The 25,974-nt window shown below is 37.9% G+C and overlaps 1 protein-coding gene across 2 annotated transcripts in view; it reads left to right on the top strand.

The window, feature by feature from the left end:
* Nucleotides 1-10,833, top strand: part of znf644b (zinc finger protein 644b) — a 37,170-nt gene extending 26,337 nt beyond the window's left edge. For both annotated transcript variants that reach the window (XM_052131037.1, XM_052131036.1), the window contains exons 2-6: nucleotides 289-3,018; nucleotides 3,174-3,719; nucleotides 8,950-9,075; nucleotides 9,164-9,269; nucleotides 9,410-10,833. In XM_052131037.1, coding sequence (XP_051986997.1) covers nucleotides 306-3,018; nucleotides 3,174-3,719; nucleotides 8,950-9,075; nucleotides 9,164-9,269; nucleotides 9,410-9,623 — 3,705 coding nt within the window. In that variant the 5' untranslated portion in view covers nucleotides 289-305 and the 3' untranslated portion in view covers nucleotides 9,624-10,833. The remainder of the gene's footprint in view (nucleotides 1-288; nucleotides 3,019-3,173; nucleotides 3,720-8,949; nucleotides 9,076-9,163; nucleotides 9,270-9,409) is intronic.
* Nucleotides 10,834-25,974: the final 15,141 nt, after the last annotated feature.

Here is a 25,974-nt window from a genome sequence, read left to right as displayed (position 1 = left end):
GGAATACAAAAGGAGATTTTGTGGAAGAGTTTTGAGTCTCAGTCACTATTCACTTTCATTGCACTTTTTTTCCATCCAATTAAAATGAAATGTGACTAAGGCTATCATTCTGCTTGCCCTCTCCTTCTGTGTTTCATGGAAGAAAGTTTGGATGAGTTAACAATGACAGCATGAACTATCCCTTTAAGAATCTAAAACTGAACATAAGATTATGACCCCATCATATCAAATGTTTTATATAACTAGAATGCTGAAGTGAAACTGCTATCTCTTGTGTCTCTTTTACAGACTGTGTTGTCCCTATTATGGCGACAGTAAAAGAGAGTGCAGAGGGAGACAAAGAGGTAGAACATTCTTCTGATGACTCTCAAGAGCTGACAGCCACATCTCCCAACAACAACAGCAACAACAATAACAGTTTGGATCCACCAGAGCCCCTGCCCTTGGACAGTCACCAAAACCCTTTAAATGGAGTCCAGCCGAACCCATTTGTCTGTGGTAGTATTCCTGCTGCCTCCAGCAAAAACGACTCATTGCCTTCAGGACGACTTGTTAATGGAGCTGCTTCACACTGTACCTCAGAGGAGTCCTGTGTCCACAACAAAGACATGTCCCCTCTGCCCGGGACAGACACCAGCCCGGAGGTGTTACTGCCTCCCAGTGAGCTTCAATCAGACACCCGGCAGAAAGCAGAAGGGTGCGCCCTAAAAGTGCGGCCCACACGGGCCTCATCTGAATCAAACAACAGCAACGGTGAGGCCCCCTTAGATGTTCAGGTGAGGGAAGGCTTGGATAACAAGCCAATCAGCCGAATGTTGGCTAGAAAGGGAACCAAAGCAGGGTGCTTATGGGACTTTGATTCAGAGTTGTCAGAAAGTTCCTCTGATGACTGTGATAGTCTGAACTGGGGCCTGCAGGAGAAGTTCATGCAGTTACTGTTGAAAAGCAGCATAGCAGGTGGTGGGGTAAGAACAAAGGTGGAGATTGAGGGAACTCCACCTGTCGACCAAAGACAAAGGATGCGGAAAACTCAGGCCGTGAAGAGAGCTGCCACAGGAGGACCAGTTTATGATGGCTTTGATTACACATCACAGAATTCTCTAACTGATGAGGACTCGGATTTTGATTCATCCATTAACAAAGAACATGTCTTCAGGAAAGAGCTGGAAAGTTTGAAAGCATATGCTGGCTTGCGCTTGGAGAAATTCTGCAACAAGGCAGCTGCCATGAAGGAGCTAATTCGAAGAGGGAAGGAAGAGAAATGTGATGAAGGCAGCAGCGACATTGAAACAAACACCTACATGGGTGGAAAATTAGCACGGTTAAAGACAGAGACAAAAACAGGCAGTGATCTGTCCTTCTCATGCTCAAAGTGCAATTTTAATTTCAAGGAGAAGATGCATTTGCATAGGCATATGATGTATCATTTAGATAGGAATAATAAGGTGAGACAAGAACGCGTTCCCCGACCCTTTATATGTAGGGAGTGTGGGCGTTCATTCCGAGACCTAACCTCTCTGCAAAAGCACATGATAATCCACCAGGTGCGGAGGGAGAAGCTGATGGAAGAGATTAAAGGTTTCAGTAAGATAGATGTTGAGGGAAGAAGAGCTTGTCTTCATTGTCCCCAGTGCATTTTTGGAACGAAATGCCCTAAAACTTTTGTCCATCATTGTGAAATTAATGAGAAGGTAAAGCACTCTTATAGCTGGGAAGAATGTGATCACATGACTATGAATGAAATGGAGCTAATGGCAAATGAGTGCACAGCTCATAACGAAACATATGCCAAAGCTGGTGACTCTTTTGTATGTCAAATTTGCACATTTAGAAGTAAGAATAACAATGATTTCAGAAAACATGTGGAGCTCATCCATGGACAACCATATTATGAGTTTGACAGAGTAGCAGACCAACCCAAAATCAAGGACTCATTGATGCCAAAGATTCAAAGCACAGAGAAATGGTCTCTTAGGGAGAGTAATGAGCTGCCCTTTAGGCCCAATGGCTCAGCTGACCTTAATGTGAGAAGCAAAGAACTACAAAAAAACTGTGACGGTTTCAGCTCCTCGCTGATCAAATGGAGCCCTGGCAGCACAGCAAACAAACTGTCACCATTCTCACAGAGAAGTGACAAGCCAAGCAAATTATCCCCTCTGCCTACAGAGAAAATAGATGTGACAACAGGTCTCCCGTATGTCGAAGACAATCAAGGATATGAAAGCGCTGTCTCAGAAAAGAGGACAAAATATCTTTCCAGCTTTGACGTGCATCTTACAACGAAAACAGAGATCGTCAGTAAAACAGCCTGTCTGAACCCTGGCACTGAGAGCTGTCCCAAAGATCCTTCAAACAGCGGTACTTTAGCACTGCAAACTTTGAGGCATAAAATACCCTCGAAACGAAAAATGTCAATCCCATATCGCAACACACATGTTGATATTCCTCATGTGAGTTTTCCAAAATGTGAACCTAAATCTCCACAATGGGAATTTATTAAACTACAGGAAGGAAATGACAATGAAGGTGCTCAGGATTTCAGCGACTATGCCAAAGAGTCCTCGGACTGGTCTCATAGCAATACCCCCCGTGATTATTTCAACTGTGGACCGATATCCCCTTTCAAGAACATTATTCCTGACTACACCAATCAGTCCAATATGGACAACAACATAGAGGTGGACAGTGATGAAATATGTGCATTTATAGTGAAGGAGGAGTGTATAGAGAGTACAATCAGCGAGGATATCACTGATCCTGGTGTTTATCACCAAAGTGACTCCTATGAAGAGTATGTGGCCTCCCCTTTGTCCTTTGTGGGCAGGAAGTGCTGTCCCTACTGCCCAGCTGTGTTTGAGTCTGGGGTAGGCTTGTCCAACCACATCAGAGGACACCTACATAGAGTGGGGCTAAGTTATGATGCTCGTCACGTGGTGTCACCTGAGCAGGTGGCATCTCAGGATTGTCGACCTCGCATACGCAGGAAAATCCCTTCAGTGAATCGCAGAATCAGAAAAGGTGATTATTGTTCACCTTTGCATTGTGAAATAGTAATTCATTGTGATTTTAGATAATATCTCACATGCATAACCTATATTTATGGATGTGCAAAAACATTTCTACATGTAACACATTGATTTAAGTATGGTAATTATTTGCTTTCATCATGGCAGATAAGCCAGAGTGTAAAACCGAACACACCTGTCCGCTGTGCCTGGGTTGTTTTGACACTAAGACCGGCCTCTCCAATCATGTGCGAGGTCATCTGAAGCGGATTGGAAAGCCTATTTCGGGTGCTAGCAAGTCACCTCTCTGCATTTTGACAGAACTTCTTCAGGATGAGACGGAGTACAGAAACATTATGAGGGTGCTTGGTGCCAGCCGACACTTCTTCAAACCTTTTGTCTCTCAAAAATTTGCAAACAGTGATGGGCTGTTCCTTACGTCCACCGGGATTCCCATGAAGATCCATCATACCACCGGCACACAAGACGAAGGGCAATGGACTTTGATCAGACCATCACTTGACAAGGAGAGGCAGAAGACTGAGACAGTCCAATCTAGCACTTTAGAGGACCTGTTGGAAAATAGGAAACTGGAGCAGGAATTGGAGGTCTGTGGTCACTCAGAGGAAGCCACGAAACCTTCGGCCATCTCCTCCACTAGTGGCAGTATACCCAGGACACCATCTGGGAAGTTGGATCCTACCTGGAGCCAAGGTCAGGAACCACACACTGTCACCCATTCATGAGTCATTTGCTATTACCTAGCAAACATAAATGAACATGAATATGTACAGGTAAGTTTGTTTTATGTCAGCCTATAAAACGAATTTTTTTTTAGATCAGATAATTTCAATTCATATTTGAAGACATTAGACTCATTGAACCTCTCCAAGAAGAAATGGCACTCAACCATTAATGATGAAACATGTCATGCATAATTATATGTTATCTCACCGACAACTTCAATTTGTGTGAGCGCCGCTTTGAACTGGAGGTGATCAGGTTAATAATTAGACCCCCAGTTTTCAATCTCATTCAAGTTGAACAAGACCAAGTTCAGTGACAGTATTTACCTGGAGTTCCTTAAGGGTTGTACTGTAGAATTATTTAACTTATGACTGAATAATACATTTTTAATTACATTAACAGTACAGTGTTTCTCCCAGGGGAGCTGGATTTGATTAATAATTTGATGAATGCCTTTCTTTCTAATGAAACAGGTAGTACATACATTATATAATTGTATTTTTCTTAAAGGTGAAGTGTGTAATTTGTTTTAAATGTTAAAATAGTTTTCTTATCCCAGTTTAATCTGTGGAGACAACTATACGTAAACCAGTCATTGGTTGATTTCTCTGAAAAGTATAATGTAGCTCTGTGCCACTTTCAACATAGCTCTGTTTCTTTGAGCAGTCCGTTATGTAAACTTTTGGCTCTGCCATTGTCAAGAGTTTGGAGTGTGACCAAATTTTTATTTATATATATATTAGAGCTGTCAATCCATTCAAATTTTTCATCGAATTAATTAGATGGTGTCCTGATTAATTAATCGCGATTAATCACATATACAAATATTTGCTGAGAAAGCCCCTCATATAACAATAATTCAATATATATTTATGAAATTATACATAGTTATTTTTAAATATTTAAAAATGTATATATATAAATAAAAAATTAATTAGATAATTAAAATGCATTACATTCCTGTAGCAGAGTAGTTAATCATTGATAAGGCCATACAAAAAGCAGCTTTTGAATACAATGTATTGTTTACTACCATATTATTGAACATAAGCCAATCATTTGCATACAGTTCACAGAAATCCATTTCACAAGTGAATCTCAATCAGTTCAAGATTTATTATGAGGGTTTGTTTAAGGACCGTCAATGTACACCTGCATCAGACATGCTTGTGTAGCGTCTCGGGTGCGTTGCGTCATAAACATAACATTTTTAGATCACTGCTTCAAGTTAAATATAGTCTAATACTTAGAACACATCTTGAGATTCCTTAAAGTTCGAATTTGCGCTCCATTAAGTGTTTTTAATTAACGCATTAAATCGACAACCCTAATATATACACTCTGTAGCGAATACAAGTAGAGACAGTCACAATGTTGGAGAAAAAACTGCTTTATTAAAATAAAAGCAGGCAACAGTACAAAACAAGGGCAAATCCAGAGAAGAATGGTCAGGGTGAGCGTTAGCGTCGAGAGCCGGGGAATCAGGATATAAGAATGACGAGACTAGTGGGAGCAAAAGACAGGGGAACAAGGGGAGCTGGCAAGCTAAGAGGAAGACAAGAGGAGTTCAAAACTAGATGAGACTAGCAGGGGGCAAAGACACGGGAAACTAAATACAATAACCAACCCCCGTGAAACGGATGTGCAGTGGTATTTATAGGGGAAGGTGCGGGTGTAAACAATGAAAGGTGATGAGACGAGTGCAGGTGAAACGAATAATGGGGTGATTGAGACGAGTGCAGGTGATCATAATGTTTTGGCCATAGGAGCGTGCATGTGAGCCAGAGGAGAGAGACCTGCTAACGAGCAGGAGATCTCGAGGGAGCAAAACGAGCGTGAGAGCTCGAGGGGGGCGGAACGAGCGTGCGAGCTCGAGGGGGCGGAACGAGCGTGCGAGCTTGAGGAGTGAGTGTGTGTGTGACGAAGCGGGGATGGGGCAGAGGAGCGGGGTTCGTGACACACTCACCTAAAGGATTATTAGGAACACCATACTAATACTGTGTTTGACCCCCTTTCGCCTTCAGAACTGCCTTAATTCTACGTGGCATTGATTCAACAAGGTGCTGAAAGCATTCTTTAGAAATGTTGGCCCATATTGATAGGATAGCATCTTGCAGTTGATGGAGATTTGTGGGATGCACATCCAGGGCACGAAGCTCCCGTTCCACCACATCCCAAAGATGCTCTATTGGGTTGAGATCTGGTGACTGTGGGGGCCATTTTAGTACAGTGAACTCATTGTCATGTTCAAGAAACCAATTTGAAATGATTCGAGCTTTGTGACATGGTGCATTATCCTGCTGGAAGTAGCCATCAGAGGATGGGTACATGGTGGCCATAAAGGGATGGACATGGTCAGAAACAATGCTCAGGTAGGCCGTGGCATTTAAACGATGCCCAGTTGGCACTAAGAGGCCTAAAGTGTGCCAAGAAAACATCCCCCACACCATTACACCACCACCACCAGCCTGCACAGTGGTAACAAGGCATGATGGATCCATGTTCTCATTCTGTTTACGCCAAATTCTGACTCTACCATCTGAATGTCTCAACAGAAATCGAGACTCATCAGACCAGGCAACATTTTTCCAGTCTTCAACTGTCCAATTTTGGTGAGCTCTTGCAAATTGTAGCCTCTTTTTCCTATTTGTAGTGGAGATGAGTGGTACCCGGTGGGGTCTTCTGCTGTTGTAGCCCATCCACCTCAAGGTTGTGCGTGTTGTGGCTTCACAAATGCTTTGCTGCATACCTCGGTTGTAACGAGTGGTTATTTCAGGCAAAGTTGCTCTTCTATCAGCTTGAATCAGTCGGCCCATTCTCCTCTGACCTCTAACATCAACAAGGCATTTTCAGCCCACAGGACTGCCGCATACTGGATGTTTTTCCCTTTTCACACCATTCTTTGTAAACCCTAGAAATGGTTGTGCGTGAAAATCCCAGTAACTGAGAAGATTGTGAAATACTCAGACCGGCCCGTCTGGCACCAACAACCATGCCACGCTCAAAATTGCTTAAATCACCTTTCTTTCCCATCCTGACATTCAGTTTGGAGTTCAGGAGATTGTCTTGACCAGGACCACACCCCTAAATGCATTGAAGCAACTGCCATGTGATTGGTTGATTAGATAATTGCATTAATGAGAAATTGAACAGGTGTTCCTAATAATCCTTTAGGTGAGTGTATATATATATATCTTTTATTTTTTTTATTTTTTTATTATTATTTTTTTTTTCAAACAATGCCAGATGGGCAAAGTGTTTGGGTAACGGGTTTGGAAACGTATTTTTGGCAATTCTTTTTGGTGCCACTAATGACCCAGAAATCCCCATTAACTTTTAAGATGACAATGTCTTTTTTGTTTGATTACAGAAGCAAGTTTTGTGATTGTAGATTAATAAGGTTCCTATTTCATTTTGGTATTCTCATCCATTTTGAATGGACACAGAGTCCTTGGAATCACCATTGTGATGTTGAACAGTTTGTATGAAAACACAAATCCTCCATGAGAAGAAGCTTTTGCTTGTTCACTGACAGCTAAGTGTGTGATCTGTCTTGTTTCGGTTGATGTTGAATCAAAGAATATATGAATGACAGACAGGTGAGTTTTCAGATATCTGGGTCACAATCCAGCATTGAACATTCTTTTTTCTTGTATCGTGGTGTTTTTATTAGTCTTTTAAAATAGTTATAGCCCTTTGAAGTGCAAATAATGAAGTAGTTTGTTAAGTGCCATAGCATTGATTTGAGATATTTACAGTAAGCATGGGAAGAGATGATCAATACATTGTAGCATGACTGCACAGCCTTGTTTCACAGACGCTCTCATATGTTTCCACCTTGTTTCTACCACCTTCATTATTTACAGTGCACTTTAAAACACCCAATTTCAGTCATACACGCCGTTTTAAATATGTATGACAGATGTCTCATGCTTAAGACAAAGTTCTCTTCCTGTAACCTTGAAGTTGCCAGTTGATGCCACTGAAAGAGTGATGGAACGCGAGATTCAGAGATTACAGGGAAAAAGTTTGTCACTCATTGAAATATTGTACCAGGTACAAAAAGAATGAATGTCATCAAAAGTGGCTTTGAAATTCAAATGTAAAAAGCATAACGTTCTTTTATGTACCACTGAAAACACATCAGCTGTATTTGCACACCTTTGTTTCATGTCTACCCAAATAAGATCTCTCATTGCATTAATACAAAACATTAATGGTTTTACAGGTTGTCCATTTTGACTGCATATAGAATGATGTGTAATTTGATTTGGTTGTTCAACCAGATTAATTTAATCAGAACTGGTTTTAAGTACTGCTGGAACTTTTTGATTAGAGGCATCTGTAACTATAGCGGGAAGTTTGCACTGTGGCTACTTATATGCGCTTTTTTAGAGCGGAGCAACTGTAAAGAGGTTTCGGGACATTCACATTTTAAATGGTTGAATAATGGACTGAATACTGTTTATTTTTTTTTTATTTTTTTTTTTATTTATTTTTTTTTTACAAGGCATTGTTTATGGAGCAATGTGTAGGCATTTTGAACAAGAGCTCGTCACAAGAGTTTTAGTTGCTGTTTTGTATATGCTATATTTTTCTTTTACCCAGATTGACTGGAATCAGTTTTTATTGATTGCATTATTTTTGTATTTATTGCGTAAGGCAAACCCTGATTATGAATGACATGTTTTATATCACAAAACATGTCTACCATGTGTGATTATCTACAGAGTTCTTCATTGTCAAGAATTATACAACAGCTGAAAATTAGCATAAACTGGACACATTTCTTTGAAATCACAGTGGGAGCAGATGAAGAGTTTCAAATTAGAAAACAAACAAACCATCCAACCACCAAACCTTGTGCTCTACACTCTTTTACAGAGCACATATAACTACATGTCCTCAAAAACAGAGTGCACAACCAATCTTTATGATATGAAAACAGATGGAGTGGGTGGTGATGACACTTAGGGAATCACAGTTTTATTCTTCAAGCTGCTGTGTTCCTTTTCTAAATCACACAGACACACATGCACATGCGCACACACACAGCAGTAATGATGCATTTGCTATTCTTAGCGTGGTCATGAGTGGAGTGCAGTAATGAAAGAAAAAATGCTCCAAGTGAACAGAGGTCAACTAACTGTTATTTAAATTCATTACCTCAAATCTATTTTGTGTATGTGTGATGCAGAGAAATTTGCTGTTAATAAGAAGATCTGCAGTCACTGTAATACAACGTTCCAGAGTGCCGTCAGCCTGTCCAATCATCTTCGAGCGTATGCACGACGGAAGAGGATTGCCTTATTAGAAGGAACAAGTTGGGTCTCATTCCTGCTCACTCTTCACATCTAGTAATCTTCTCACTTATCTTTCCATTAACTGTAATTACATTGTTTGTTTTACAGCATATGATTGTAAACAGAAGAGGCCTAGATCAAGACCTGGGCCAAAAAGCAAGGTGTTTTCATTTTCACTCCCTGCCTCTGAAGTGATCTACAGATTGACCTGCAGGTACTTTACACCACTCCAGAACTTCATTACCACACTCACTCCTAACTCTGCCATGAGCTCTCATTTCTTTCTTTCTTTCTTTCTTTCTTTCTTTCTTTCTTTCTTTCTTTCTTTCTTTCTTTCTTTCTTTCTTTCTCTAGGTTCTGTGATCTGACCTTCCAGGGTCCTCAGTCAGTTCAGGAAGACTGGATCAAGCATTTACAGAGGCATCTTATGCACACGAGTATCCCTGGCATAGGTGCAAGTATGGTGGAGGTGTCAGCTCTATGTAAAGAGCTGTGTGCCCCATCTTCCCCCGAGTGCCTGCTCCTGGATACTCACCTGCCTCTCAGTCTGCCTGAAGTGGTCTCCTAAGCCATGTTTACATACCATCTATGCTCACTGTACATCTGTTCTGCACATGTTCATAAACAAATACATATGTATAATTCTGTATGAACATCTATATGAGAACTGAATAGAATTCATATATATATATGAAAAATTATCTTATATTGCATATTATTAATTTTGCTCCTTTATTTCTTTCCCAATTTTTTGTATCAATCTTTTGTTATCTATTATAGAGGCATGATATTTGCAATATTGATTTAGAATTTGGATATATTTATATCTTGGATGTGCGCAGTCCATCACTGTAGACTGCAGTTTTCAGCTGCTGTAATTTGCAACTCTTAAATCCAGCAACTAGAATTTAAAAACAATCAAAATTGTAGTAGCAGACAATTCAACTAATTATGAATGATCAACTTCAAGGACAGCTACTGTAAGTTTGTATTGCAATGTTTATTTACACTGACAAAAACATGTATAACCTATTTTAAGAGATTATATCAATATAATATATCTACACAAGTAGTGCTTAATTTCTGGTTAAGAGTCCTTATCAACATGTATGCATCTTTTAACACATTGAGAAAAAAATTATATTTGGGTATAAGAGCCCAAAATGTGTTACATGCAATGTCTATTTTTATGCCATCATTAAACAAACGAACTGTGAAATTTATGAATATACCAATGAATATTTTTCAAAGCTTTCTAGTTGTTTAGAAATATAATGGGCAATACTGTCGGGATGAAATACTAATGTCCTAAATTATTTGTATCTATAGAATATCAAACAAATTGAATTGTTCTTTAATGTTGTAAAATGCTAAACCCTATTATTGCTAATATGTGAAATCACACTCAGTTTAAATGTTTGGTTTCTGGAGATTAGAATTTATGATGCTAAAATGTAAGGTATATAACAAAAAGGTATAATAACAATACTATTATCATAACACTTTGGCATGCTTTAGGATACCTAAATGAATCTTTACAATTCTTTATATGGCAATGATTTCTTTCTAATATACAATAGACAGTCTTTAAGATTAGTATTTGATTGTAAATAAGGCTATAGGTACAGACCAATGGAGAGACACAATCTAACTATATATTAGTTGGTGATGACAATGTGTGAACTCATACCGTTCAATTAAGGTGTACGACATGATAATGAGCAGAGCATGCATTAACATTATATTTATGCCTCTGTTAAGTCATAAATAGCCAATTAAAATGTATTTCTGATTTAAACCTTGGTATCTTCTGTTGAAATATTTTTTTTCTTACTTTCTTATTTTTCCTGCACTGCAGCTCTGTCTTTGGACAAGCCACACTGTCCACAATGTCAACTGCTTCTTTGTGTAGACTGGAACAACTCTAATAATATCAGAGAAGGCGGCTTGACCGAGACCTGTTTTCATGTCCATCAGTAAGCATCTGGACAGGGGGGCGACCTCACAGTTTGTCCCGGGCAGGATTTAGACTTGCGATCAAAGCTGTACAAACCAATTGTCATCACGTTTCTCTGGTGGGAATTTGGAGTACATTAATGCCCCTGCTTTGGGAAATAATTGTATCTCTCTGTGACTTCATTAGGCTCCCGTGGCCGAATCAAAATACACTTCACCATGGCTGGAAGCTGCATGGTGGGCAGACAGTGTCCCAAAGGGCCGAATGAATAAAAAACGAGGGATTATAATGAGATTGAGCTAACCATGACCAGGATTGAGTTTTTCCATTATACCATTGGCAGCTTTATGAATGGGATGGATGAGGGGGGAGGTGGGAACATAAAGAAATGTGTAAGATCCACACCAGCCATCTGCCAAAAGGCTGTGCTGCTGACAGACCAAAGCACGCTTATCATTAGGCAGTGAATCAAAGAGGCCTGCTCTCTGGAGATTCCTCCATTAAAACAGTATACAAGTGTCATCCCCTCTCTGTGTGCAAGAAAGCACACATTTTACCCAAATCAAGAGGGATAATGAGAAAACAAGAAAGAAATCTTTCCATTAATCACCAAATGTTATTGGTGAAATCAAACATCCAATATGTATAAGGAAAAGATAGCTTGCTATGTTATTTCATATTAATAGTGTAATCTTAGGTGGTGATTAAAAATGCCCTCTGGCGGAAAAGCACATTCTTAATATTTCATAGGAGCAGTTGTGACAAAGGCAAACTAGGGACTGCAGGAAGGATATGGAAGGTTTATCTCACTTAACATTTATCTCCTGAACAGTCTCAGGTGCACCTGACACAAACACCAAGAAAACTGATGACTGATTGACTGATGGAAACTTTTTTCCTCTTTTCTCCAAAGACTGGCACTTGTCTTGACTTTTTCCCTCCTCTGAAGTAGCAGGAGCGACCCAGAGATCAGGACCAGTGACTGGGCCCTTGCTGTTGTCGACTGTGGCCTTGCTTTTGCTTTCGGTCATTCCTAAAGTGTAAGAGCCCACACTTCCTCTGTGAAAAAGAGAGAAAGGGAGTGTGTGAACAAAAAAATCAATAGCTTTCCATTATCTAGTTGGGCAGTGTCACTGGCCTGTCAATGATCCCGCTACAGTCCCGGCACAAGGGTGAGACGAGCCCCCAGTCAATCGCCACTGACAAGAGGAAAACATGCTGACAGCAACCAGGAACAAGTCAGAACACAGATTTGCACTTCAAGCGCTCGTCCGAGAGGGCGGTGTGAGGGGCCACCAAACGGCGATGGGCCAGGCTTGGGTGGAGGGGGGCATGGGAGATGGGGCTCTGGCCGTGTTTTCACCCCCTTGTCTGAATGTCTCACTCCTCCTCACTAACGCTTTTATCCTTACATCAATTATTTACCTCTGGATACACCAAAGGAAAACCCAGGTGCTCTGATTGTGGCCAAGAGAAATTCATCACCTTGGTAGTCACCACTAGCTCTAGCTTTGTTCTGTTCTGTTCCCCCTCTTTCCTTTTTGCTGCCCTTGCATCTCCAATTCCCTTGCCCCACAAAAAAAAAAAAAAAAAAATACAATACAAATAAAATGATTATAATTATTGTGTGTATACAGTATGTTTGTCACTTAATGTGTACTATTTAAAAATGTTGACAATTCATGTTTTACTGTTATACTCGCTATTACACTAAAGTGTGGAGATTATGTTTTATAGATACAGTAAGGGGTGTTAGTATCAATTGAACCAACTTTAATCAAACCTATACTGCTGACCAACTAAACCTCTTTACATTAAATCAAACCTCTTTACTCCTGCAGAGTAAGAGAGACATCAACCACTCCACAAAACCAGAAAAAAAATCAATACATTTTGACAAGGATGAAACCTGTTTGGGATGCACCATTTTCGTGCTCCAAAAATATGCTTTAGCCCTTGTCACATTGAGTTAGATCTATATGGCTTGTCTGAGGTTCATCACAGTCAACATTTATTGAGTAGCAAATCTGTTCCACACTGTCTCCGTGTTTATATATGTATTTCTTGTTGGACTACCATGATTTTAAACACCGTTTAATCTTGTAACATGGATGTGAAATTGCTACTCGTTTCCAATTACTGTATGTGGAACTAGGTCTTATAACAAAGGTTAATGAGAAATTAGCTCGCCCATTCACTCTAAATTATTTCTAATGGACGGTTTTTCCAAAGGCTTCAAGCTCTCGGGGCATCATCTGACATGCGGTATAGAGCCTATTAATTAATGCGCTTTCCCGCCAATTGTTTTTCAATTAGTCCGACATCCCTTTTCCCTGAATTCCCTTTCCTTGTCTAGTGCGCTAATTCGGTATAGTGGATGACTGCAGGGAATTCAGGTTAATATGTTGACAAGCCCCGAACAATAGCGAGTCATGTCGCTGTGCACGCTCGGCTGGTTCGGTTCAGTTCAGCAGCTGACAGCAGGTCCTAATCATCAACTGCCCTAAAGACACGTCATTACACACAGTTATGACGACATAATTACAGCTGGCTGTTTTAGAATGGTTTCCTTTGAATGGGATGACTGGAGTAGGCTATTTTGTAAATAATAATGATTTAAAATTCGGTGTCAAAAATACATTTTTACATTCTTTGTCGTTTCAATTATAGCCAATGTTATGATTAATTGATTAAAGTGGACTGTTATAATTCAGTCTAAACGTCACATCAGACTAAATATGGATCATAAATTAAACGTTTAGGGCCTATTACTTATGAGTTTACAAACGCCCTTACAATATAACGACCAATTAGATGAGGCACCATAGTATTATTATTAGGCTATTATTATTATGTAGTAGTAGTAGGCCAGTACGCTAGTTTGTAGTAGAAGCTATTATTATTGGACTCTTGGAGCAATGTGGTGCAATTTCAGCCACATGTGTCAGTTCCTTAAACAATAATAATAATAACAATAATAATAGTTGTGTTTTAAAGTGTTGATGGACTCTCTGTAGAATGAATAAATGCCAGAGATAGCAGAGCTTTGTGAATGGTCACTGAGCAGCTGGCGCTTATCCCTCCAGGCTCACCATGACCTGCTTTTCTTACCACACTAAACTGGAGGCTTGACAAGCCACAAAATGAAAGATGTTTTAGTTGGATTCAGGAAGAAATGAAGAATTTGTGCCAAAAGTGACGAGTCAGGCGGGCATCCCGTGCATTACATTTCAGGCGTGAAACATACGGCAGCTTTTTTTTACTAGGCTATCCGTTTAGTCTGATGTTATAATATTGTCTGACAGCACATACAGTAACATTTTTAAAATTTAATAAATACATTTTCCCCTTGCGTTATGTAGAGCAACATATAACATGCGTGTGTCATTTATCTCAGATTAATGAGTAGGCTTGGCCTATTGCTTATCCTACTATGTTACAATAAATTAATTAAAGTCTAGACTACTTAATTCATGGGCTGCTGAGTCTCATTACAGATTTCTCGGTATGTATTGGTTGTAATGTCTCTAATCTCATGATGAGAAAACATGTTATGCATTTCTCACACATTGGGGGAAATAACAGCCGAATCAAAATGCAAGATTTCTCTCTCTTCTGTAATAAAATGCGGCGCCAATTTGGTCTTCCCAGCTCCGTTTTCGAGTGTTAATTGATCGTTTCAGACCAATGAGAATATAGAGGGAATTGGGCCAATCAAATCAGATTGCGCATGCTGTATTTGGCTTGAAGCCTCTGTTTGCAATACTTTTTTTTCTTCAAATGTACATACTGCATTGGTCACGCAGTTCAGGCATTGACCACAAGGAGACGCTGCACGGCAATTGCTATTCCACAGATGCTTTTTTGAACCAACATTAAATGTTTCAAAGGAGTCATCTAACTGCCTTTTATCCTGTCTGACCACTCATAAGCTGTTGTAAAAATACAAAAAAATAAATAATATTAAAGGCCTATTTATTATTTACTTACAATGACAACTGATTTATGCAAGTAACCCGTAACTATTAACAATTAATTATAACAGTTAATTGTTTTGTCAGCATTTGTGATCAGTGGTTGTGATTACCATAAATAAACTTGAATGCTAACAAAACAATTAATCGGTTACGGTTTTTGTTGCATAAATCAGTTGTCACTGTAACAACAGAGGCCATATTCACAATACTTTTTTTAAACTTTATTTTAGATTTAAACAATTTCTCCAGAATGTGTGAAATTGTGTCATGGTAGAGGTTGATTTTAAAATTTTAGTAATTGATTTATTTATTTTTTGTCATGTTTCTGAGCAGCATCATTTGAACGCATTTATCGAGACTAAGAACGTTTAAATATGTTTCTACTTTAGATGTTTTAGATCATGCCTATGGGGGTCTTGCCCTTCTATAACAATCAATAATTAAGCAGTTAAATATCATGTGTATGTTTAGGCTAGAAAGCTCACATGCTGCGCAACTGTCCCTAAAAAGAAGGCATACTGTAGTACATGTAAAATACAGGCTTACCCTATACATTTAATACAGGGTTAAACACAATGTTATTGCGAGATCATATTACATTATTAGCCGATACAAAGACATACAATACAGTGGTGGGTGGGTGTGTAGCCTAAACGCACGCATTGAGTCCTGACTTTTACATTTATGTAATTCCCTCTAACCTTGGAATGGTGCTGTCTAATTTGAGCAAGCCTCGCTTCAGACAGAAAACAAAATAATGTGGTATTTACTGCACTGACATATCTGTTCTTTCGGTGCATTAAAAAAACAAGCAAAAACAAACAAACTAACAAACACAAACTTGTTCACGCGCGCGTCATTCTGCCGCATGTTTATTCCTTTACCATTTAAACGTGGAATATCTTCACCGTAAGCAATGCTTTCTTTTGCCTTTTGCTTTGTTGATATATATCTAATTGCGACCCAACCGTATACCACTGTTGAGAAATGTGTCAGACGACACGTGAATATATAGAGCAAATGACAGAAACAGAGAGGGAATAAGTGACAGTAGAAAGACAAACGCAGCAGTACAAAGGCGCGCAGAGCTTTGAGAGCGCAGTTTGATTTAGCGCACATCTCCCGGGCTGAAGAAAGAAACTAACACGCCCTGTTTAAGAAACAAACATGCAGATTAGATGGGGGTTTGACAGACACTCTTTACTTGCAGATTCCAGGTCCCATTGCACTTACCAACGCAAACAGAGCAGCAAAACCCGTTTGACAAAATGCATCATTGTCTTTTAGAAATAAATGAAAAATAAATACTAAACATGGTCAGATTTTACTTTAGCGTTTATTACAGTGTACTTACATAAGTACCGAGTAATACGAATCAACATGTACACCTACACTTCATAGGCACATTTTTTATTGAACAGCAGCTACTTATTACAATGTTTATATTATTGCTTTTGTAAATGTAAATTATTATAGAAGGCCAATTTTTGATATGTGCACAGACACCTTTGAAAAAACAAAACAAAACATTAATTTGAAAGATATAGGAAACTATTAGGTTCATTATTATTCGATTATAGTTAGAGTCGGGGCAAAAATGCCTCTAGGATACAATGGGCAGACATATGTAACGGCAATGCTTATTCAACTGAAAATATGGTGGTGCATATCTGTGTATGTGTGCCTGGAAAGTGTTGCCCTATTTCACCTGCTGGTGTAGAGGGTGTCATGCAGGTGGTAGGCAATCACTAGCAAACACATTAAATTCTCTAATGTGACATGATGAAAGAGAGATGACATTGTTGTTTTTAATGATTTGCCCTCTCTCCATGGCCGTAAAAGGGTCATGCAGCTGACACTGTGTGTGTAGATATCACAGCTCATCCAGGGAGTTGTCACCTGTTATGTGTCTGTCACCTCCAGGCTCAAATGCTTCCACAACCTGAGCTGTGATCATTGCTCAGTCCTGCCGAAGTTCAGCAAAATTTGTTGTATTCAAAACACATTTGAATAATATACTATATCATCCAATAAGGCCATATGGTTCTAATCTTTAATACAATTATATTAAAGTAAAATATGTTATTGTGTAAGATCAAAACCCCAATCTGCATTATAAAATAATTTTCATCACATTGTTCTTGTTACAGTGTAATAAAAAATGTAAGTACTTAGCAATGCTAATGAACAACGTATATTTTAAAAGCCATACTTTTTATTACACGTCATTATTGTCAAGTTTAAAAAAAAAACATGGTAACAATTTACATTAATGTTCCCTTTTTTACAGATTTATACATTCATTATTTATAAGTAATTTACAAATACATTATAACATAATGCATCATTGATATGCTGTTAGTACAATATGAGTAAAATGGGGGGTATTCATAAAGTACTTTGCAAATAGTGAGCAATTTAACTTCATTGTTATAAATGTATAGACTAATAAAGCCTGATAACCATTAAACATAATGTTGGCTACAACGCCTTAATACATTCGTCATAGGTCTACATTACATTAAGGTGCATTTTATTGGTTATTAATGTTGAATAAGTGTTATTAAGCATTTATTACATATGAAAAATAGCAAACTTTTTTCCAGGTATTGCATGACATTTGACTTATACATGTTGTTATAATGGCATAGCAATGGATTAGAGTATAATGCGTTTTTAAATGACTTATTAGTCATTAATGAACTGCTTAATAAACCCGCAATAAAGGGAACATTAATCTAAAGTGTTAACAACATTATTATGTAGCACATATACTTTTACATTCTCAAATGTGATTGAATAAAAAAAAACTATAATAATACTTTGTTTGTTGCACTGGGACATTTCCTTTCACATTGAACTATATTATGGGGTTGATGGACATAAAAACTGTAGTTTGTCACATTTATAATTGGAGTCAGTCCGCCACAACAATACTGAGACTTTAAATTAGAAGCTGCTGTTATACTTGTTCATGAGCCATGTTGAATTGACTGTTAAGTATTCTGCCCACTCCCAGACGCTGCCCAAGTTTGTTCTAATCACTAGATCAACAACTCAATCTACGGGAGAACAAATAATGGAGATGAAATGAACAAATGATTAGCATACTGTGAAAAGTACAATACGTTTCTTATTTAGCATTTAGATAACTGTCTGTCCCAAGGAGCAAAGCTTCAAAGTTGAACCCAGTTTAGGCAAGGGGAATTAATTCTCTCTCCTTCATGCTTCATTGAATCTCTCATTACCAAACTTTGTCTGTATTGATGTTAGATTTGATTGAAGATTAGAGCATTTAGCAAATCTTGCTGTTGCGCATGTATCAGGTTTTTCAAGCGCCCACTGGTCAATACCCTCACTTTTATCCTGTGTCTGCTTCATTTAAACTTCATCAACTCCATCAATGAACTGGAACAGAGAAACGTCCCTGCGGTACAATGCTGTTCTTTTGTTAGATAATTCTTCACTATCTCTCTCTTTCTCTCTCTCTCTCTCTCTCTCTCTCTCTCTCTCTCTCTCAACCACTAAACCACACTATGATGAATTATTTCAATCAATATGATAATGAATATTGGGTTGAGCTTTCAGTTTGTCTGGCTTAAGATTGTATATGACAACAATGATACTCTATATGTGCATGTCAAACTCTTCTTGCAAATCCCATCCCACTTTTTCACAGCACTATATTTCCACTGACAATGAAAATTGTTCATATAATAGAAAATGATCTATTCTAAGATGGGAGATGTATTTCCCATTAAGGAAGAATCACAGTTTCCTGTTATGTTTTCAATCTGTATTCCGCACAACTTGCGATAAATTATGAGAAATGCAAATATGTAAGACATCTAGTAAACCATAGTGTGAAATTGATCAATCAAGGACAGGTTGCCAAATATACAGTGTTATTTGTCTTCTGTTGTGCATACCTGGTTGTTTGGACTTTTTTTGCCTCAATAAAGTGAGACATGAAGCAGTGCATCATATTTATACAGCTACCCAAAGAGCCATTTCTGAAGTATGTGCAGGGAAAATGTACGTCCACATCTGTTGCCATACTAATGAATGTTCTAACATCTCAGTCCATCGAATGGTAATCATATCTTTAATGATCAAGTGGCAAGTGATATACACCTCTCCATAAAGTCCCTCAGTTTCACATTTCAGCTGGAAAGGCTGTCCGTATGTCACACAGCACACAGCAGTTTCTTTCCCATTTGTTCTGGTTGTAAATGCAGCAAATTAGTCTCTTGTTGGTGGAGTTCAGAGCAATATAACACAGGACCACAGCACCCCAGAGACATTCTAAAGAGTGGCATACTCTCCATTTTTATTGTAAACAATGTTATTACTACATTACACTTCTAATAAGTTGTTTTATCCATCCTAAAACATTAGATTTTTGGACATAACTAACTATGCACTTATTTAATTTATATTGGGGATTAGACTTGATATTGCCTCAAATCTCTAGGTATCACATTATCATATTCACCATTTTAATTTTGATTTCTCGCCAAATTGCGGCACAACAGCAAACATTGAAACATAACTTTTAATTAAGGTGGGCTTAAGAAAATGAAGTCCAGTTTAATGGATGAGTTATAACATCAGCCATAGTCATGTTCATCAGGAAATATTGGGTCATGCTGCGAGTTGATTTCAAATGGCCATGTTAAGAGTGGAAGGGCAGAGGAAAGCAATGGATGAACACAATGGATTTAAAATGAGTGAAATTTGCACTTTACCTCTCTGCCAGTAAGTGGAGTAAATAAAACCTGACCCAACAGGAGCATGAGTTTTGAGGTCACCACTGAGTTGAAACAGTTGAACTAGTAAAGCATTATCACCCCGGGAACATGTTTCAATACAATACAATGTGATACAAAACTGAGTCTGTTTCTCACTGACCTCTGACCTTGAGAATGATAGATGTTATCATTTTCTGCAAGAAACAGTAGGAAACAAAATCGTAACAATTTATTTATTGATTGGAAAACCATTTTAATCTGGTAAATTGTTGATGGTACTTTACAGCTCTCTAATAGTGTTTTCTTCACCTTCAGAGCGAGAGTCCCTGGATGTTTGCGTACACGGAGAGGTTTTATATTCAAAACCTGTCCCGGAAAGACATCTCATTATTCCTGTCTGAAAGTATTGGCACACAGAGAGAAGTGTGATTATTGGTGATAACTGTATAAGCATTACGCTTATCTTATCCATTGGTCTCAGTGTGAGCTCTCACCCAGAGTGGTATAAACAAATGGGTAAAATATGAACATGCAGGAGGTGTAGATTCTACATTTTCCAAAAACAGAACGCATTCACTTTCTCTTAATAGAATATGCAAAAAATCACTAGAAACGGACAATGACTGATATGCTTGCATACAAATTCTTTTACTCTAGCTTTTTGCAGAAAGTGTGATTTGCAGTTAGTGTAAATACGGTTTAATATCAAGACAGTCTCGAGACCAAAACTTCACCATACCGACTTTTTTACAGACATCATCAAAATGTCATTGTCATGCTGTTTTCATTTCCGATGATTCCGGCAGGCTTGGCAATCTTCTGATGTATTGTGCGTATTTAATCGAAGTTTAGCTACATTACACAATCATATTAATATTTTAGGTCCCCTAACTCAACCCCATCCCTGAACCTAACCACTAATATAATAAGAATATGACCGACTAACAATATATAGACATAAAAAGCAGATACAATTACAGTAACAAAACCTACCAAATGACTCATGCTGAAGTTAAAGTATTCTGAAACCATACGATAGCTCCATATGAGGAACTGGGTGAAACTGAAAAGATTTTAATCGCTGAAAAATTTCCTCTCTGTATAAATACATCCCAACATTAGATATTCGCAATCGGTCACATGACATGCAAGAGCCAATAGGTGTTCAACTTCATGCAGCGCTGCACAGACCATTCAGCACCGAACTTGAAGAAGTGCATATCGGTTAGAAATTATGTCTGATTCAGACGGCGCCACCGCAGCGTCAATGTGACATATGCCATCAAAGTACCACGAGAGTGATTCGAGGCCAGCTGCCTGGCTCAGCCGATGCGCTGATGATGATACATTTTATTAGTGATTGGCCAGACTCACCTATCACAACAGTGACGTGTGTTTCATGGGTTGCGTTCACAACTGCTCACTACACATACTACTCATACTACTTTTGCTATGTCACTTTATGGCAGAAATAATAAGAGTAGGATAGTGATATGCCATTTTCTAAGGTGTTAAAACAATTCAAAGTTATTAAATAATGACTCAAATATTAGTATTAAAAAATATATGCTTACTTTTTTCTTGTACACACAAAAGGCACTGAATTAAGCAGCACCTAACCTTTTTAAATGAATAAAGTTTATGGTTATTATATATAAAATTCAAACCTCTGTCTATCTGAATTCCACTTCATCTGTAATAAAGAAAACATTTTCCATGACTGATGTAGGTTCAGCACCCGGATGCATCCAAGGCAAGGCGCAGTTGAAGTCGAACACACCTATTGGTATTTGAGTGATGAGTTAAATATATGGCATCAAGTGACATTTCAGTAGTGCAGGCAAAAAGTCCCCTAGTGACATTTGGTCATGAGAGTGAGTAGTTCATATGTCACTAAACTAAAAACCTTTTCATTGTACCCCTTTCATATGCAGTGTTAGGCTACAAATAGCAAATCTATTAGTTTAATTAAATTCTCAGTAGCAAAGTGGTATTAGTGTAACTATTTATTAAATTATGCAGTTTTTCAGTAGTAAAGCTATTTTATCGATTATTTAGTGGGGTAGCTTTGACAAACGCTACAACATTACATTTGTCAGCAATCAAGTTGTGTTTCCCTTATTTTCTGTTTGTTGTTTAGAAAAAGAAGTTGCGATGCCAGATGAATCATTCTTTTAAATAAGTTATTTTCAATTAATCTGTGAACAGGTTAGCAAAACAGTCTTAGTGAATTCACTAAACAGTTGCACTACTGTTGCACATTCTATTTCAGCATGTTAAAGAAATAATTTAGGTGTCTGGATCACAGTAATTTGTGATGTTCTACAGTACCCATAGAGTCATGGTGGTATGCTTTATTCTCCACTATATAGCACTAATAATCAGCCAGCAAGATCGGAATTACATGTGCAAATAGACTTCAGTAGAAATTCTGTGACAGCATTTGCGCCATTGCCTGATCTGCATAATTCCTAAGTGAATCAGGTGTTTAACCAGTGCAGACAGTATGTGCAAATAACCAGCGCTTTAACGGGGTGCAATTAATTCTTAGTAAAATATGGCAACAGGATACTGGTGAATGCAGAGAACACAAAACGGCCAATGAAGTTCATATTTATATATAATCCATTTAAAACCAAACCTGCAAATTCACCCCTTTGTTTATAAAGAAGTTCTTGTTTATAAAGAAGTTTCTGCATGTGCAGCTTTTGAAAGACTCTGTACTGCAGGTAAAACAAATTTCAACCAAAAGAGTATCAAAACACTGTAGAAGCACCAAAAAGTAACATGGCATTAGCCCCAGATAGCACACGTACATCTCTATTATCTTAGTGTCTGTATAAGAGCGTTTCATCTGGAAAGCATCCCATTCTAATTAACGTCAGATCAACTTCTTAAAAAGCAATTTACATACTTTTTATATCATAAACGTCTCAAAGACATCTGCTGAATGTTTTTCTTTTTTACATTTGAAAGACGTATTGCAGATGAAAAAAATATGTGTTCCAGATGTATACACACACATCAAATAGACATCTGGGTGATGCATGTGTGCTTTCTGACATTTTTAATAGTTAAGTCCAGGTTTAGATGTCGTTTGTGTAGAGTTATCAGGTACTGTAGGTCTTTTTTAAAATGGGAAACTAGTGAGGTCTAGGTTGGTCCTCACAATTATAGCCAAACCTCAAACATCTTGACAAGCTCCTCTTGAACCCTTGCTTAGAATTCTATTTAAAACAAAACATGATTTGGCAGATTTTTAACCAGTCAGAACCACCTAAAATGCCCTCACTAGTTGATTTTCCAGATTTCATATATGCCCTGTCAAGTTTATTCTGTTTTGTTCTTGTTTTCATGTCTTTTATTTTGAAAATCTTGTTCTTGTTCTTGTTGTCATGCCATGTGATTTCCTGTTCCCTCATGTGTCATGTGTTTCTCCTGTATGTGTCTTGTTTTCATTGGGGGCAGTGGTGGCTCAGTGGTTGAGGCTCAGGGTTACTGACCAGAAGGTCGGGGGTTCAAGCCCCAGCACCACCAAGATGTCACTGTTGGGCCCTTGAGCAAGGCACTTAACTCCAGGTTGCTTCGGGGGGATTGTCCCTGTAATAAGTGCACTGTAAGTCGCTTTGGATAAAAGCGTCTGCCAAATGCATAAATGTAAATGTAAATGGTCCATTGTTTGATTACTTTGTTATCAGTTTATAGTTCTGTCTGTTCATTGGTTGTCATGTTTGTGTATTTAATCCCTCATTTTTCCATTGTCTCTTGTGAGGTATTTTAAATGTAACTTAGTTGTTTTGTTCTAGTCGAGCCAAGTCAAGTTTTAATCATCATCAATCAAGTCATGTTTTGTTTATGTTAAGTCTATAGTCAAGTCAAGTCGTTCTTGTTTATGTTTTATTTTATTCACGTTTATAGTAAGGGTTTCTGGTTATCACAATTTATTATAAACTGCACTTGGTTTCATCACTTCACCATCATCTCTTCGTCTGCCTGTTTTCAGCATTGTTACATGCCATCACAAATATAGCTAAACCTGTACAAATACAGAAACTGGCAATATATTTTCTATTCTACTTCCTAGATAGCACACATACACACCTCTGAGATGTCTATTTTTGAATCTTTTCATCTGGAAAGCATCACAATTTAATTAACATCTGCTAAACATCTTAAAAAGATCAGATTTATAAGCATTCTATATAAAAAAAAGTCTTAAAGACATCTGCTGAATGTCTTATTGACATAAGTATTGTATTGCCATATGACTTATAGACGTATTGCAGATGAGCAGACTATGTTAAAAATACTTCTTACATGTAAACACACACATATCAAATAGACATCTGGGTGATGTATGTGTGCTATCAGGGTTTTTTATGGACATGTCTTGTGTTTTCTAATAAACAGGTTGCTTTATGAAAATATATGAAGTAGCTTAAATGTAACAAGATGTTTTTCCATGTATCTTGTGGTGTAACTTGCTTCATTTCTCTAAAGGGTTGTTTTTAGCGTAGCATTTTGTCTGTAGCAGTTAGTAGATTAGATAGCATCATTTTTTTTTTTCATATCTGCCACATGTTTGTACTGTAGCTAAATCTAAATATTTTTGTGTGGTGGTAAATAAGTAAAATATGAGTGGTGTATGAAGTGCTATTGTGAAGTAAATAGGCTGTATCAACTTAGATGGCCTCTGTAATTTTAATTTATATAATCAACATATTAAAAGTATATCAAAGACTGTCAAATATCAATGTATGTTTGTTTAGGTGAGCAATGTACAAGAGTGATAGAATGACAAAGTGTTTGCCATTTGAGCATGTAGTGTGAGCACCAGCAAGTAGAACTGGATTGGATAAAGCACTCACTTTATTCTCTTTACCTCTCCCTTCTTGGTCTCAGTCAGTCTGGAAACAGCTGTCATGTTTGACTGACATGCTAACATACACTCGACATGGCCAGACTCTCTTGTGTGAAAGCCCTGTTCTCTTCCTCAGCCTAGCCAGATCTGAGACACATGTCAAAAGAAAGCTTTTTTTCATCTCTCTGTTTAAACTCATAACACACTTCCAAAGAGTGAGACAGATGCTTCACATCTCGCATTTTTCCTTTAATCACGCTCAATGTCTGCCATTCCTTACAGCTGCTTTCATGCTGTGACTGGTCAAAGATACGTGAATGAGATGTTTCAAAGTGTTAAACAAATTTAACAGCCATTCTTATATGAAAGAAGACACAAAGGTAGCTGTTTAGAGCAGTCATCAATACAAACCACAAAGAATACAATGAGGGGACAAACACCTCACTTCACAAAAGAAAACATGTTTATTAATCCCAGCTATCCATTGTCGAGCTTTGCATCTTCAACGACAGGGCATGGTAATGATTAATGACAGCTGTAACTTTCTATCGCCATCGAGTGCTTGATGAGATGCCGCTATTGATGTGAGACACTGTGAACACCTGAAAGGATCTCACAGGAAAAGACATATTCTTTTTCCAACATATCTGTTAAAGTCGGGAGTATTACAAAACAATGATCTCTTTTAATGAACACACAATGTTTTTGATCGACTCTTATACACCACCTAAAGTTTTAAATGTTTATTTATGGATTGTTTGCTGCGATCAGCTAATGTCACTCAATCTACACCACACTATCGTTCAGGTAGAACTATTCGTTTGACCACTAAAGATAGCTTCACTAATGATCTTCCAGAATTGTCTCACATACTCAGTAAACCAATTTGATGCAAAAACTGAAAATGTAAATACAGTCTTCTCTAGCACTCTTGATAGTGTTGCCCCCCTTCAATAAAAGAAAATTAAAGAAAAAAGTTCAAAAACACGGTACAATGTTCACACTCATGGTCTCATGAGAGCAGCTCAGAAAATAGAGCAAAAGTGGAAGAATACAAAATTAGAGATATTTCATGGTGCATGAAAGAATAGTGTCTGTAGTTACAGACAGGTACTAAAAGCTACCTGGTAAGCATATTATAGCAAACTAATAGAAAATAACAACACCAATCCTAGGTGTTTATTCAGTACTGTGGCTAAACTGGTTCGGAATAATGCATAGACTGAACCAGATATTCCATTGCAGCACAATAGTAATGACTTCATTAATTTATTTACTGATAAAATATAAATTTTCAGTTGTTGATAATTTTGAATTACGCAATCAACTGTCACTGCACCTCAGAAAACAAAATCATACATTTTCTTGTGAGC

The sequence above is a fragment of the Xyrauchen texanus genome, chromosome 7 (genome assembly GCF_025860055.1).
Source record: "Xyrauchen texanus isolate HMW12.3.18 chromosome 7, RBS_HiC_50CHRs, whole genome shotgun sequence".
NCBI classification, from domain to species: domain Eukaryota; kingdom Metazoa; phylum Chordata; class Actinopteri; order Cypriniformes; family Catostomidae; genus Xyrauchen; species Xyrauchen texanus.
This window is presented reverse-complemented; position numbering and strand designations above follow the sequence as displayed.